Source organism: Trichoplusia ni, chromosome 5, assembly GCF_003590095.1.
Source record: "Trichoplusia ni isolate ovarian cell line Hi5 chromosome 5, tn1, whole genome shotgun sequence".
NCBI lineage: Eukaryota > Metazoa > Arthropoda > Insecta > Lepidoptera > Noctuidae > Trichoplusia > Trichoplusia ni.
This window is the reverse complement of record NC_039482.1, coordinates 14,925,181-14,943,321: the sequence shown is the minus strand read 5'-3', so window position 1 is coordinate 14,943,321 and position 18,141 is coordinate 14,925,181. Positions and strand designations below refer to the sequence as shown.

General features: G+C 39.1%; 1 protein-coding gene across 3 annotated transcripts in view; it reads right to left on the bottom strand.

Moving 5' to 3' along the window:
* Nucleotides 1–18,141, bottom strand: part of LOC113493694 (protein FAM102A) — a 57,498-nt gene that overhangs the window by 22,582 nt on the left and 16,775 nt on the right. The window contains exons 2-3 of one of the 3 annotated variants that reach the window (XM_026871680.1): nt 17,307–17,395; nt 15,170–15,634 (exon numbers count right to left, since the gene is read on the bottom strand). In XM_026871680.1, the coding sequence (XP_026727481.1) occupies nt 15,170–15,315 (146 nt within the window). In that variant the 5' untranslated portion in view covers nt 15,316–15,634; nt 17,307–17,395. Of the gene's footprint in view, nt 1–15,169; nt 15,635–16,815; nt 17,285–17,306; nt 17,396–18,141 lie in introns of those variants that run through there. The other 2 variants (XM_026871681.1, XM_026871682.1) reach the window with 2 other exon arrangements.

Genomic DNA, 18,141 nt, shown 5'->3' with positions numbered 1-18,141 from the left:
GCTATCGGTAACGGGCAACGATTAACAGGCAACACATCCTCGAGCCGACAGATTTATCTCTCCATTACAGCCGTTTGATAAAAAAACGTAGGTGTGATAGAACGGATGTCGTCCGAAATAACTGAAAAGCAACGAGCAGCGAGCGTCGCCGCTGATGGGGAGCCTTTGATCTTGGTATTAGCGTGATATAAATTAGAATAATTGACAAAAAACCTCCTTCAATCAGTTATGGATCGTGTATAGCTGTTTACTAAACGGAATGTTAATTTAGACACTTATTGCAAGACGTCTGTTGCTAATGTGCTCTGATAACAAGGCACCGCGTCTTTAGGAATGTTCCCGGAAGTGAGATCGTGTAGCAAACTCGAGTCATAGCCCGGCATTCAAACATACACATTAAATATTTTATAACAACCAACAAAACAAGCCATTACTTCAATTATTAAGTTTATTAATGGGCTTGGAACATATATCTGTAGGTCGACCAAAAGTGTATCGCACGCACGACCCTTGACACAGAAAATTAATTAAAGGTTATTGAAACGGTGTAAGTTAATGAAATTCGGGCAAGGAGGTCGGATAAGGAATGTTCCAGTAATGACTTCCGGATTCAACTTATTGAAAGGCAGGAGACCCGCACAGTGCCTGCCCCACGTGATCCAATTATACCTATAGGTAGTGTGTAGTAAGGCAATCGTGAGTAAACATATAATCGCTCCACAGCTGACAGTAAGCTTGCATACATGCGCCACCGGTGGCGGGTATCGCCGGCCGCCGCCTGAGTCGACGACCTTTACATATTTCCTGTTTGTCTTGTTTATTTAGCTTTGTGACATTAGGTAATACTCGTTTACATGGTAACTTGTTATTGTATGCTATTTCTGTTAATAGTGACCTAATAACAGAAATAGCATACAATGCGTTAGTTGCAAATATGAGTTCAAACAGACATGGTATATTTGTCATTGATGACGAAACCGACTCCATAGGCATCGGGAAATGAAGCTGTTCCCGTGGATTTATCGCCTCCATGCAGCGGATGTAGAGTTTTGTAGCAATTTTCTTTTCCGCTGTGTATTGCAGGGACGTGTGCGAACTATCTTGGTTGTGTAATAGAGTTAAATGAACGACACGCAATCCAAGGATGAAAACTTTAGTAGACGTGTAATTAGTCTCATGGAGAATAATATTCTTAACTTACCTAAATGATCTATCCCTCTATTGTGATTACAATACAAAGTCAATCGGATCAGATAAGTGACGCGACGCGGTGAGCACAAATAATGACGTCACGTGGTTATTATCTATGGCTTACTTACAGATACACGCGAGTCATACCTGAACAAGCACACACAACACACTATGATACCATTTGCTATGACATGACGATTCAGCAGAAAATGTTCGTATCATATTAAAAACGCTTGCAAACATATTAACTAAACTTTTTTTAGAAAAATTTTTATTTATTACGTTTTTATTATATTTTATCCTTGATAAAAGATTTTCGTGAGGCATGAAGAATCATTTGAAGCATTACTAAAATATTCACGTGCACGTTTACACGAGCTACAGAAAAATGCAATCGTAACTTAAAATTAATTTCACAGAGTGCCGTGAACATGCTTTGAGGCTATACTTGTCAATTGGTATAATATAATATCCAATGGTTGCAAACCACAACACAACTGTTCAATATTAATATTGTAAAAGCTGCACAACGGAAACATAAAAGCTATAAACATTCTGTTACATTGGTTTTCACATTGTACCTGACACTACCTAACTAGATACTACAGGTAGTGAACATGAAAACTGGAACTACTGCACCCGATGCCGCAACTTTAAAAGAAGAGTAGAACTTGCTAAGCAAGGACAAAGTATCGTAAACTTTAGCGATTTCTGAAACCGGTTTCGGCTATCGGTATACACGTGTATAGCCACATCAAATACACCCAGATCCGTAGCATAAATTTGGCGTTGAGGCGGCAGAATAAAGAGTCCCATAAAAAGGTCCGGCCGCGCCGGACCGGTGCGCGGCGGCGGCGCACGATACGCATCGTGTCGACGTCCGTAAGTAGCTACATAATAAGTAAACAAACTGACCGGATTAATAGACCTATTTTTTTTTTATAAGCCTGGCAGACACACTAATTAGGTGATCTACATGAAGGATGATATGCTGATGCTAGTGAAAGAAATTTTGTTATGGTGTGAAGTTTTTCGTTCTGTGTAACAGTGCCGTAAGGTAGCTCGACAACTTATCAGGCATAACTCGGGACCGGTGGCTGCTCGCCCAGTCAACGCTATCAATCGAACCAACTAGACAACTATTTTCTGAGTTTTTGTTTCACCTCAAATTAAATGAAGGATGTTATCATCAGTTTCTATAGGAAAAATCTGAGGAAACATTACAATATAATTAATAGCTTGTTAATTACGGGCGTTCCTTACGAGGCGCTCTGTTAAAAGCTCCATCTTTACTTGTGGACGTTTACGCTTTAACAATTCAGACGTGATCAACTTCCGGCGCTTTCAAACTGATATAATCCGTCCCAGTTTCATTTATAACGAATTGAAAAGATTTCTTTATACGGTTGCCAAAGAAATCTTACAAATAAACGATGATTGTATTGATATCTTAAGAGATCTGAGGGCCTAGAGTAAACAGTCAACGGGAAGTTATGGCAGAGTGGTATGAAAGAGAATGTTTTGCGGGGGATTGGGCAAGTAGTGGCAATGATGGAGTTGGCGAACGGTGGCATCGGTTGCGACACGTGGACTGCGCCTGCGCACGACGCGACTCGCAATTACCGCCAAAACAACATCATCGATCAGATGGAACTGTAATCCTATGCTTGTAAACAGAGTGCTGATTGTGTCATAAATTATGTAAAACTTGACTTATAATCTGGCAGAGCGTTTGTTTTGCAGGATACTTTAAGTTCTTTAATATAGGTGAAGTTTATGCCTTACAATATCTATTTCAAAATCTGACACAACTCTTTCAAAATAGTTGAAACTTGAGAACGTTGTTATCTATTTTATATTGATGAGATTCCAAATCGAACTATGACGATATTGATATTATTTAGCTCAGAATTTTAAAAATAAATGAAAATTTGTTAAAACATATTTAGTGATATAAAGATTTAGCTCGTACAAGTAGCTACATACACAGGCGGGCGCCAGCGAGTGCGTGCTGCAAACATCAAAGAGGTGTTGAGTGACGTTGCGCAGGTGTTCAGTAAAAACGTGATCCTTATCTTCGACGGCTATACCAATAGACGCCTTAGATCGTACTATTTATACATTTCAGCAAAAAACACACGTGACCATGAGGAAAATCGACGCATTTTGAGGGGATTTAACATCACCCAATAAGCAAGATATTATAATTTAATAAACGAAATAACGTAAGTCAGTATTGTTTAAGTCGTAATCGCGTACATGTAAACAAATACGCAAATCATAAATGTAGAAATAGACGTGAATATTTGGGGCAAGCGTGTGTATGTTCACGCATGGGCGGCAGCAGACCGGGCAGCGGAATGCCATTCGACCGGCTCGCATCAGCCATAGGTACATACTACATTGGTAGTTTTCAGACATTACTTACACGCCACTTGAGTGGCCAGGCACACTGATACGCTACAGAAACATAATACTCTTAATGTTCCGACAATCGTGTACACATTGACCGATTCAACGTCTTAATGCTGCTCGATCAAGTTGTAACGTCTGGATAGGTAGGGGATGTAACGAGGCGCATCGACTAACATCTTTTGACAAAATCAAATGTGTGTAGTTACGTCATTTGATATGTAATTATATAGACTAGGATGACGCGAAGGGGCGAGACCCCAGAAATTCCCAGAGGTAAATGTTGTCATGACTGTTGTTGTAAAAGCCAAATCATTTTCGATTACTTCTTTATAGTAACATACCTTAATAAATAAATGTTTAAAAAATAAATACAGGATATCATATTCCTACTTGGTCTAACAGCAATTAAAATGGACAGGTTTCTAAAGCGGCGCAGTAAGTTCGCAAGATAGTGTGTTACTAAGGGCCCTAATGGCCAACCGAGCAGTATATCGAGTGCTGTCACTCACGCATATGATCGCCGCAGGGTGCGGCAGAACTAGGCGCGATAGCCGGTGACGGTATTAATTGCCTATGGCAGTACCTATGAGACATAAAACAGTTTTTAATCAATTTTGTAGGTACCATTTCACGAATTAGCGTTATCATTTCGTACTCATAACTTTTTCACACCTTTATTAGGTTTTCCACAGAGAGAATATGAAAATGTAAGTTACTCGTAGAGCAGCATGAGCGTACCTGTTTCCTTCATATGGTGGTATGGTATAATACGTTTTACTTATTTGCTGGCAAGAATTTACAAACAACCGGCCACTACAACCGGTGTGTACGTATTAAAATGTGCATAAATATGAGTTTAACAAAACATTTAAATAAAGCTTAAACACTTAGCAGTTTCAAGTTTAGTAAAGAAAACTCTTCCATTTATTAGGAACATTGGAGTCTCCAGGAATCCCAGTACTGTAATATCATATTGAATGAACATCAGCATTTGATTTGAGCATTAATAGTGTAAATAAGTGTATGAATGACTTCAGATTGGTAACAGTCTGTAGCTAGTGTACCTGCAGATGTCATGGTGACCCCGCGGGCCGGTAACAAAAGGCAACGTGTGCGCATCAGCTGGCGGCCGCCGCGCCAACATAATAGGCAACATTTTCACATAATGTTGTGTGTTCTGCGAGTCATATTTGGCCTCTCGTGACGTCACCAGCTTCACGATGTTGGTTTAGGATTGTGTACCGTTGTTACAGTTCTCAGCGAAAACACGTATTGTATAATGACTACAATTAAATTTGGATAATAGTGTTGGATTATGTGCAGATTAAAATGAAAATTACAATTCATAATAAAATGTAAGAATACATTAATGTGTAATTCACATGTTTTATAAGACGGCTGACGGCTTGACGCAGTCGATGTCTCGGTTGCAGAGTAATGAGCTGAGCACTGAAAATGGAACAATGCCGGTTGCCCTAACCGGCATTGTTTCATTTTCAGTGCTCAGTTCAACATTATTTAATCAAGTTAAGAACAGTTTCTTAACTTTGGCCGTCTACGAAGAATATACGTCTGGAATAATTGTTAATCCTGGGCATATAAATAATTAAGTTAAACCAGATCTATTATTTGTTCATTTTGAGAGTACATAGTTTATTTCGTTTCATAAACTACAGGCGGTATATGAAGTATCTCGAAGCTATTCAACGTCTCGTAATATTGCATTCACACTCTCTCTTCCCTATAAAGTAGTCAAGTTTTATGTAAGCGAGAATGTATAAAATCGTTTAGTTTCAGCACGGTATGCGGAAACTGTACTTTTTACTGATAACCTGTAGCGATCGACGCGTCTCGTCAACGCAGTGAGAGTGAGGCTAAAGCGGCGTTCACCGAGACATACGGGAGACCGCGATGTCTGAATCTGCAGTGGCAGGGTTAGAACAATATGTGGGATTTGGCAACTGATTCAGTAAATATTACATATTTGATTAGTGGTACATAGTTCTATGCACCACTAATCAGCTCGTCAAAACGAATAATTTCCTAATCCTGACAAAACAAGCAAATACATTCTATCCTAATAATAGGGATATAACGTTTAACTGTTTTCATTAGCATTTTAATGTATTTTTATTTCAAATAGTTCTGAATAAAAATATCATCACAATTATATAAAATTGATTCTATTCAAAACCGATTCGTTACGAATGACACAACTCTAAGTGGGCGTTACCCGTCAAGAAACTATCTACTCTTATAACAAAATATTGTTCTACTTGAATGTCGTACTTTATAGGCGTGACCTTTCAAAAAGATAATAAACGAATGGAAACAGTTATAAGCACTGTAAGCAACAGGAACAGAGGAAATATTCTTAAAACAAGGTTTGGATGTTGTTTACTGCCATATTGCATAGATTCGGCATAATCGTGTCTCGGCGGCAAAGTGATCACCGACAGATCTTGGTGCCGACGCGGACGGCTGTGTGTATCGCTTCATCCGACGAGCGGAACTAGGAAGTTGACAGTCCACGTGGCGACCAATCAAGCGATACGATGTATTACATATAGCCCAGTAGTACGATCCTATAATCTGTGCAAGTTAACAGACGTTGAGCTAAGAGCCGTGTGAGCTCGTGTAGCTGAACCAGCTGCTAGGGCGGCGGATCAATAGCTTCCTTTCTTACTGTCATGCATTAAAAGAAATATTTTTTAACTTTGATTTAGCCATTTTGACGATGTAATAACTATTAACTGGAGCTGTAAGTCAGAACGATATTAATTATTACACTGGTCACCAAGCAAGTTTCATAGACTGTAACACATGTGAGTAAACTGGTTTAAATTACCATGATACATTGTTGTGCCGCATTACGTAACACCGGAGAACTTGTGTACTCATAATGAAATATCTAGGATGACGAGCCAGACGGATTACCTGAGAGCCGGGCCGCAACAGGCGCCCAAGGTTTGCTTAAATAAACTTGTACGAGACCTTAACGTTAATGAAATCACGTATGTACCGTGAGCACGTATACCTGAGGGAGCATAGTAAGGGGTGGGGGGTAGGAGGGAGACTTCAATTTCACTTTTCACGAGAGCGGCGAGCGGTGCCCGCCGGTTACTTAACGCCGCTAATGATTAATTAATAAGCACTAATGAGCGCGCTCGCGCACGCTTGCGCCGCGCCGGCTCCACACACACGTGACAAGGAAAGAAATATCTCGGTCTAGCAGACACTACTTATGGTTATTACTTCAACTTCAAGAAGCGTTAAAACAAACAGTACGCGTCAACTTCTAGGACTTGTTTACTTTCTTCATAAAAAAATACCCTCGATATTGCATGACAGCGATTACATTTCGGCCTAAAGGAATCCAATATTATCATGTATTCATTTATTCGGGCCACGTGTGATGAAAATGAAAATTTCCCCTATGCCATGTGGCTAGACGAAGATGTGTAAATAACAATCAACCAAATTCATGGTACCAGGAATATAGCGAGGAGTCCAAGTCATGAAGGTAGTCACATGAGTCCATGCTACCATTCACTTTAAGTTTACTTATATTAGAGTAATTTAGTTTCAACTATACGTTTTCGTTTAATATACATATAAAGTTATTTTATTTGACCAACTTTTGCTATTGAACTGGAAAACTAAGGGTTGTCGTGCTGGCGCCATCACGCTCTGCTGGACGCGGCCCGCCTAGCATCGACAAGAGAAAACGTGTCATTAGATGACGCTACACCTAATTGAACCGACGTATATTGATCCGCTTGAAAAATATCCATACGTGCCAAATCATGAAATCAACATACTGTTTAGTCTAAATAGACTAAACAGTATCTTAGCACCGAGTTGACTTTCCCCTAAGTTTCAGAATTTTGAAATGTCTTTTTCAAACATTGCCAGTGTATCTGCAGCCTACACATTCACGACACACTGGACGCAGCGTGTATGTTCCATTCCATGCTATTCGTACTTTCGGCTGTATGTGGACCAATAGTTACGCCAATTACCTCGGCTTGCGAATTGCAACAAAATAATAGCAACCTGATTGTGATTGAAATCGTTACTTCAGAAGCGTATTAAATAAAAAGAGTTATGTACTAACAATGTTAACTATTCAAGTGCTATCAAGATATTTATAAGTATTTCTAGGTAATCTATAATTTATTTTACCGATAACACAAGTGCAAGTGACTTCATAGTAAAAAAATAAATGTAATCTAAAGAAATCGCTAATACCGTTTTGTAATATCTCAACCATTTACAACAGTTATAAGTGAACGGGTACCGACGAAAGCGAACTAACAACAAAGTGCAGACTGTAGAGTGATAAAATAAGAGGAATGCATTGGAACACCAACAATGGAGTGGTGCAGGTAAACAAACACCCCTATCGCAACATCAGCCGGTGAAAGTGACTGCGCTCAGGCGAAGTACTGTGCGGCGGATACATCACGCCGCATCACACATTAATTATATTGTAAAACGTCGGAGAACTTAATATTCTTTTATTCATTGGGTAACGTCATGAAGACCGATAGTTTCAGCATAAACAGCTGCAATAACAACAGAGTAGCTTCGACAAGTGGGACTGCGCAAAAAAAGATTACTACATATTTCAATTACAATAATACCCATGTGAATGTAATTGCTACAATTAAATACTGTCGTTTTAAAGAGTGGCATCCAATTAGTTAGCTGGGAAAGCACGAGGCCATGAAGGCTGTGGAGAAACACCTACTTTCATGTGCTGCTGGCTGTTGCGGAGAAAAGTACTTAAATAATTACATCAGCGGGCCCCGACTTAACTTGCTACACACTTCTGCGCCTGCCTTATTGGATGCTACGAACTCGTGTTCTAATAGAAAAACAATAATATTTTTTTTAATGAAATGAAAATTGTCTTTCGTTACAAGTCTTTGATTTCTTAACGCTTGATCTGTTTAGATAACTTGACAGCGAATTATTTTCACCGTTCAACAAACGACGACGGGAATTTACTGAAGCGTTAAAAGTCAAAGAAAAACGTGCAAAGATATTCTTAAGGTTTCGTCGGGCTGTGAACGTAATTTTGGCAAAGGAAAATATGTTTATCAATCTTTTCTCATAATAGTATTTAATTTATTGACAATATGTATTCAATAATGTAATAAAGATTTTTCTGGATAGAAACAATGCGATGTATAGGTATGTCAGATACCTCGACAGGCGTAGGTATATTGGTATCGTATTGCAAGGAGATTGCCTTTTGTATGAATGCTGTTACATCTATACTAATATATAAAGCTGAAGAATTTGTTTGTTTGAACGCGCTAATCTCAAGAAGTAATGGTTCAAATTGAAATATTCTTTTTGTGTTAAATAGACCATTCATCGAGGAAGGTTTTCAGCTATATACCATAACGCTGCGACTAATAGGAGCCAAGATACAATGGAAAATGTGGAAAAAACAGGGCAGGTATAAATCATAACTTACATATATCCTCTAACCACGCGGACGAAATCGCGGGCAACGTCTAGTCCGTTATAAAACCATAACGTATCACTGTTACTGGATCAAGAAAAGAAGATACATGGTGTAGTGAAAAGGTCATAGATAGGTCTGCAGAGGCTGCCGTATTATGCAACGGATGCGCAATATCAGATGAGTGTAACCTTTAAGCTGGAAACTCATTTGCTTGCATTGTAAGGGAATAACGAGCTCTTGAGCAATTTAACTTTTTAAATTGTTCAATTTCCTGTGCTTCTGGCCATCATTAAGACTAAATTTGTCAAACATTTAAATAAAATGTTTACTCCTTAGGCTGCATGTTTTTGAGTGAAATATGAAAAGAATCGACAAGGAGAACTGACCGAAATGTAGTTTGATCAGTATTGAGTTTCTACACTAATTGCCGACTCGGTACCCTGTGTTTACTTGCAACTAGTGTTTACCGTAATGACATCGAGCTAATTTCTCTCGACACGTAGTTTTTCCAGGCGCTTGCACAATGTTTCACCTGACATCAGGAGATTGCAGATAATGAGCCGGCTGTGAGTCAAACTGCGAGTTATATACATTTTTATCACGATCACTATTAATACTCTAATTACCGTCTTATCTGTTTAAAGGCTCGCGTGACTCTTTACTGATTTTAATTGTCATTTTACCGACACGGTCTTCGCTTATTGTGCATAGGTACAATCTTTAACCACACGTTTATGTTTATGTGGCGATTGACCCTGTAATCGCACGAGTACTACTGGTTTGGCGGAGAGAAGGCTTGGGCGAGGCAGTGTCATGGTGGTTGGCGGGTGGCCACGGTTGTGACCTTGGTTCCTGGTGCAATGCGGGCGCCATCGCCTTGGCCAAGTTGGCTGATAAACGTTAATTACACCACAACCACGTTGGGCGGATAAATCGCTAGGCTATTTATAGGAAGGCACGCGAAATCTAAAAGCGAACAAAGATAATTCTTATTGGACAATGCCTAGCCTTTCTCATTATGTTGTTCCACGCGTTGAGTGCGACACATTCACGTTCACTAAACGAGGGCAGCACATATTAAAATTTCGATTTCATATAATATTAAAAGCTCAAGGTAGACAGCGTTAAAGTTCACATTTTACCTATAACTCGTGTAGAAAAGCGATATTGAAGGAGTTTGAACTCAAAGAAGAAAATTACCAGTTACTTGTTTATTTAGCATGTGTTTACTTACGTTTGTGATCAATAAACTTTACATGAGTTTATTAAAAGGTTTACTTGAAAAAAAATAGTTTCAAAACTTGAACAAAACTGAACTTGCTATAATACGTGGCTATAGCCGAGAGCTAGCACTACGGCTTTAGCATTAGCATTTTATTAATTAATGTGATGTGTTAGATTTATAATAAATACAAGACAAAAAGCTATATAATTGCATGTAAGTAAAATATTTCGTAAGATGTGTCACTGTCTCGTTCATTATAATGGTTGAACAAGCCAAGAAACGTATTACAAAACAAAAAGAAAAACAAACGATTAATTTGTGTGAAGAACAAAAGATAGGTAATGAAAACAAAACAAAGTCGGCAATGACGTGCTATCGTAAACAATAAAGCGAGCCAGTTTATAAATAAACTTGGTCTATTGTTAGATAAATTCATGGTGGACGCCAAGAGACGATTTGTGAAGTGAACTGACATTGTGTAGGTAGCGACTGTAGCGAGTCAGTCGAGTACCATCGGCGTCGGCGTCGCGGTACCGACAGCAGATCACCTTTCACCAATACCCACCGAACAATAGCGCAACGTCGAAGACTTCAGACAGTTTACTAATTCAGCGGCTTGTTAAATCAATTGCGATCGGAATCGGCATTGTTTGAGGTCGACAATATCAATTCAAAGTATACATTTTCTGTTGAAATGAGTAAAGCGGTTCATTCATTTAAAAGAGCTCAAAATAATCAGGTTTTGAATCAGATCAGGGATATAAAACAAGTCTAAAATGAGCACTTAATGCAAAAATCTAAAACCAGTCTGTTACGCTCTACAAAAGTGCAATATTTTTAGTCACCCTGCACTTAGCGTAATATAAATATCCTACCGCCGGTGATGATCTAGCCCTGGCTAAGATATCGACTTAAAGAAGTCAACAAAGTTTAATTAATATTTAATAAATAACCCGGTCAAGTGCGAGTCGGACTCTCGACCCTGTGGGTTCAGTACAAATAAATTTGCAAGAAAATGGTCACCTGCCAAATCATCAAAATATTTTCTTAATCTCGATTTTTATATATTCTTAGAGCAGCAACAGAAATTATTAAGACTGCCGAACATGGTTCATGGATAACGACAGGGAAACCAGCAAGTCGTTCACCCTGTGCTAATCCGGTGGCAGTTCTTATGTGGGTGTAGAATTCCTCACCCGCGTGCAAACACCAGCCAAGCCATTTACTTAATTACCTAACAAGTATTAATTAGCACGCTATTGTTTATATTGTAATAATTATGTTTTTATTATGCCGAATCTATAATTTTGTATTAGAGCCTTGACAAATATCGGACATGATTTTCGAAAGAACACTTGGTGATACATTAACCTTATCAGTTCATTAAAGCAAAACGGTTTCTTTTATTAGATCAAATGTCAATGTTAAAACCGTCACTATCCTTACGCAAGAAAACACTAAGATGATGGCGACACCTAATATCGATGAGAAATGTATATTAAAACTATTGAAGCTATTCAATATAGCCTGTTGTATTTCATGGAGCAGCAACACAGCTGCACTCTGCACCTAGTGTAGCGGGACGGGGGATTAACTCAAAGTGTGCAGTCAATTGTTCAGTGGAGAGGACGGGAGCCTGGTGGCCGGACGCCTCCGCATTCCACCTCTCCCCTCCTGCCTAACTGCTCGTTTCCTATACAGGGCTGCCAGCAACCACGGGGAATAAATAGTTAGCCGATAGTCTGTTATCTAAATTTTAAGTATAAATCCGTAATTTTGCGGTAATAATTACTTAAATTTTGAAAATATTTTTTTATTAAGAACTCTAGCTGACGCTGACAAGAAAGTCACATTACATTTACAAATTGTAAATAATATGAGTGGGAACGTATTTTAACGGACAACCCTGAGTCTAGACTAGTAAGTGATCAGAACGCGGCTGATTGTGACCTACATTCGTACGTAATTATGTGCTTCTGATTGGGAATTGGATTCATTATAAATGGGAACCGTAGATTTAAGAACATATCCCTATTAGCTTCACTATAGTATACTTACTACATAGGCACTTCGGGTAGTTATGTGTTGTCTGTCAATAATGTCTGTGATAAGATAAGGATCCTTAAATCTTACTATAAATATAGATTTATTTCGCAATGTTCACATCTATATTCGATTATTATTGTGAAATATGTGTAAAAACTTATATTGGATTAGTCACCTGCAATAAAATTGGACTAAAGGAAACGGAAAGAGGCAGACATTGTTTACCTGAGAGGAAAGTCCACGCATCGATTAGGCAGCTATATCAACCCTGAATTATGTCAACAAATTAATTCTAGATAGAATATTCACAATGATGGGAAACGGTAACATATGAGGGCCAGTCGGCAGTCGGCCAGCAGTTATCGGTAGAGCCCATGGTCATACTTATCAATCACGCCTCGGAAACTCGTTGATACGGTTACCACATACTACGAGGAAGTGCGATGTATTTGCCCATACTTATTTTAATCTAGAGACCTATAGGCGGCGATTAATATAGCTGTATAAAGAAGGTTGTACATAACGATAGGAAAGTATTTCAAGTATAGAAACATGAACAGTTTTTACCAGATATGCAAGTAACAATTTCTATATTATATTACCTACTAAGCTTAATATAGAATAACCATCGAATCTCATAAAGCAATCCGGTTCAGGGTCGTCTCGGTACAAAAGGACTTGAACATGGACAAGTGGGATGTGCCACTCAGTAGTTTGATGCAGGTTGCGAGCGCTGGGCGACAGGGCGTGCATGCGGTGCCACTGCTGTTTAATAGACGGCTGTCCGGTGCTGGTGATGATTGGATAATGGACGTCCGCCGCCTGCCCGACCAAGACCCCATCACCCCAAAGTGCTACTGTTATGACTCAAATAGCAGTTTGTTATTTAACCTTGTGCAAAACACGAATTGCCCAACACTTACATTATTTTTAATAGTTTTAACATCTAGCAAATTGAAGTTAATGGTAATATAAATGACTGAACTTTTTTGCCTTCATCATCAATTTCAAATTCGTGAAACAACACATAATTATGTAACCGCTTTGTTCACACGAACAAACACCTAGACGGCTTGCAAGGCAGCGCTGAATTACACAAATGTATAATAAATATGATATAAACGTGGTCTGGGTAAGTCAACCTGTACAAGATTGATGATCCCGATGACGGTGCAGCTCTTGGACGGAGCCCCGGACTGCGAATTACGGACGACACGACATTCTCCCTAATTAATAAAACGAGAGCGAACTGCTGAGGACGACACAACTTCAGGCAGTTACTTGTGTAATGTGAAAGTAAATGACGATAAGAGTACATAAGCTCAGCAGCGGAACTTTTCAAACTTGTAATGCGCGAAATAGTGCCAAAATGTAACATTACTACGTTTCAGAACACGTTTTGAATATATTCAAGAAATCTGTTTTATAGCAAAAAAAGTAAAAGAAAATCATTGACAACTCCATTATACAATTATACTAACAGCCGCAGGCTATTCGTAATGGTCTTCGAAGCAATAAACGGGATGAAAACATAGTTTACTTTATCGCACAACGTAAACGAACACTTTATTATACTATAATTAATGTACTTCTTAAGTTATTACGTTCCATATATGTATTTTCTGAACACTCTTGTGCTTTTTCTCCCTTGAAATGAAATCTGTCCTTGATACACTCATCCATCCTATATAATTATCTTTGTCATAAATCCGTCCTACAATATTATAAGGCTGGTTATGCAGCTAAACAAAATATTTCAATAAAAAGAACAATGCAGTAACTAGTCGAAATAGGACCACTAGCATGGAACAAACTATTGGCACAGATATCTGCGACTGATTAGTGCTAGTTTTAGGAAGAACTGTGTTGAGTAAGTGAGGCGTGGTCGAGTGCGCTGAATACGCCCGTCGCACGCCGACCGTCCAACCGGGTTAGTCAAACTTGAATTATTGGCGGGCTCCTGACGTTTACTTGCGACAGACATTGGAACAAAACGAACGAACTCACGCTCGTCCACGTTTTGTAACATAACGCATGGCGTAATCAACGAGAGCAGCCGAAACAAACCCGAGGCGCGGTGATTTAACAACACCTGTGCGTCAACAAAGACAAAAACTACTTTTCCATTCATATTATTCGCAGAACTAATTGAACTGAAATTATAACAACATATAGAACAATTTAATTTAAGTATAGCCGTCAAAAACATTTATTACTGGCGGCCGTTCCTTTTATTTCGAAATTACGAAAACAAGTACTTCCTTTTACAGTTGCTTGAAAGTGGCAGCAGTGGCTGGCTACAAATTTGTCCTGCGTAATCTCTACAGATCTCAGCAGTCGTTAAAACTTACATCCAGTATGTATGGGACTCTAGATGGGGTAAGTTCCGAGACTAGCACAAATTGCGCATTTACAAACGTCGCTTATGACGCGGGGTTCGAGGCGTTGCCCAATAGCGAACAAGGATATTTAAATTCCACTACGAAATCTTTCGATTGCATCAAACGTAGATTCATAAAAATTACCATAAGGTTAAAGGTTATCTATACAGTTAAAGCTGATGTGGTGTGGTGAGCTTCTTATCTTAGTCTTGTATTCACATAAGAAATATTAATATCATCGGGTGACGAGAGGTCTGTGCTTGCAACCAATCACTTTTTATCGTGGCTTTTAGAGAATGAGGTAGTTTGATAACGCCTAACGACTAGTCGTTAATCGTTGAGGAGACGTAAGACGTAGGTAAGACTTAATACGAGAGGTATTGATGTGAACCTAATAGCTTTGTAATGAATGATGTCGTCCGTAGTACTGACCTGCTAGAATGTTCCTGGAAGTTGCCGCCGTCGAGCAAGCGGACTTTGGCGAACAGCACCGCAGACACGAAAGGCACCTCAGTGAGCTCCTCCAAACAGCACTGCACCCCAAACTTGTAGCGCTTTTTCTTCGTCATGAAGGCCATGACGCCGCCAACATCGGGCCCGCGTACCGGCCCGGACTAGCGCACGCCGGACCGCTCCGGACACGCACTACTTGTTACAATAGCTGGACTTACCAGCCGGTCACAACACTAGCACTGGCACTTCACTTCACATGTGTGTTAATATCAACGCACGTGTAAATGAAACTACGTTATAAATGTAAAATATAAAACATTCAAAACGCCTATCTAAGTGGAGAGGTATAGCGGAGTGATTACTTTGGCATCAGAGTCACGTCCTCCGTGGTTCGATAGCGTGTGCCGGCCGACGATCACTCGCATAGCTGCCGATGTCATTAGTCTGGAATAGACAATTGATGGTTTAGCACATTAAGATAAGGCAAACAAGGTCGGGACACTGCGCCTTACTAACTATTATAAGTGAAGTTGGTGGTAGCGACACTGTGAGTTGCGCAACTGGGGATACTGAGTACGAACTTATTTGTACGTTATCGTCAGAGTAATGCAGTATCTCAGCCCGCCTGGAGGACAAGACGGTTATTATCTAAAGCCTGAAGTGACGCTTTATGGGAGCTGCGTCAGCGAAATCGCGAATTACGTTACGGCATTTACAACATCTTCTTTCGGTAACTTCTTGCCTTTCAGAACTGGTAAAAGTTTTTTTATGCATAAGTACAGATCAAACAAATCGAAAATTATCAAGCAATTGTTATAAAAAAATAGTCGAATGGTTTCACAATGTAATAATGTCGTTAAGAAGGATGACTGCTTCAAAACTGCACATTGTGACGAAGTGTTTATTAAAATATCGTAGAGCAATATGTTTTACATACATTGTGGCAACTGTGGCAAGAACGTAATAATTAAAATATATCCATAGCAAATAAACTCAATGTGAAATAAAGGTAAGAAAAACTGAAAGTGCCGTAGTTTTAAGATGGTCAGTTAATGAGTACTATGCATATGTTGGAAAACCCAATTGCCGAACTCTAATTATGAAGAAACCGTTTTCTTATTCTATGTTTGAGACGCTGTGCGAATAAGGCTATCTATAATTATCGAATAATCATTAACACTAAACTACATGACTAGAGTTTAGAATAACCAACTCGTATACTTTTATTTGTATTCCATAACAAATTCATATTTGAAAACAAAACACGACAGTAGAACGCTTAAATTGCTCGATAATCACATGTTCCATTCACTGCGAACTAATGCATTAGGGACTTAGTGGTAAATAAATGAGTATACAAACATATTAGACACAAATGACAACACACGAGTGCACTGCTATCTACGGTCATACGTATTTTTGTGTTCACACGTCGCCGATCACGCCAATAACTTGCAGGTTTGTTTACAAAATTAAAGTTTTAATAAAGCCATAAAAGTTAAGAGAAACCGTCAACATCTGTGGATTAGCGCGCTATAAGAATCCTTGTCAATGCACTCATTTAGTTTACACCACTCTTGTTTATCAAACAATACAACATAGGATTTGAAACAAAATATACATACTGCTATTAAGTAGGTGTTGATGATTCAGAGGTCGAACAAAACATGTTTTATATTACGATTGTTTCTCTAAGCAAAACTGTTAGTCTGTTCACATTTACGTGTTTGTAATAGCAGCGACATGCACGTCCGCACTGCAGCGTCGCTCTCGCGTGACTGCCGACTTGCCGAAGGGCGCCAAGAGGCAAGGACGCTCAAATGTAAATTCGTGTGCCGCGAGATAAAATGTTTAATCACAAGCTTATCTTGATATGAGCACAGTCATTTTCACGTTTATATTGCAGATTAGTATATTTTTGAGTAAAAAATAAATAGAAAATATAAGTGTGGCGATTAGACACGATGATAATAACCAAGTGTGTTTTGATAATGACGTATAAAACAGTAATCAAACAAAGCTTACATGGCTCATGACTTTAGAGATAAAGTACAATGAACAATGTTCTTTATGAATAAGTTTGCAAACAAGATGCGGGGCTGGAGTGGACACTCACATGGTTGGCAAGGGAAGGGATGATCGCTAGATGGAACATTGCCAGTCCCGGCGAGCCACCCAACAGCATCGACACAACTCAAACATAGCCTGCAACAAACAAACCACTATGTTATAAACTTGTACTTTCATGGGAAGCTAACTTAAGTTCGCAGAATCTAGTTCTTGGAAAATTTCATTAGTTAATAATTTGTCATAGGAGAAAAATTTCCTAAAAAAATGTGTTATATTTTTTTAAGCAGGATCATTTTTTTTACTGTTCCTTCTAAATCTTAGCAGATAGGAAAGTTTCCGAGTTATTCGGCGTACCCTTGAGTCAGATATGCAATAACTCTCAATTTGAGTCTGCCCAAATAACTGGATCAATCTAAGCTGTCGGCCGGTTCTTTATAGCTTCCGTCGAACCTTTTCACAAATCCTCGGAACCGAGGACGTTGCTAATAATCTTGATGCGTGTTCTCAAGCTGTTCTCAAATCAAATCTTAAATAATCATAGCCTATCTGATTAATTGGTCAGGCGATTGATGCGGCCTTCACGAGCAGCCAGCGTGCGCATGAGCAGTTGACCCGCGCGGGGCACGGCTTGGAGGAGCACCCACACGTCCAACAATTAAACCTGCCTTGTCACCTCTTATATCAGTGCTATTCTTAGACTTTATTCAATTTACACAATCAAAATCTTCTGGGAAATGAGTGTCACAGTTTGCAATTATTCCAAATATATTTTCTTGTTTCATAAACACGTATAACGTGGGTTTCATAGGGTTTTTATAAACGTTCGTCAATATTAAATTTTGTATACAGGGTGTAAGGGACATCGTACCGAATCCGTGGAC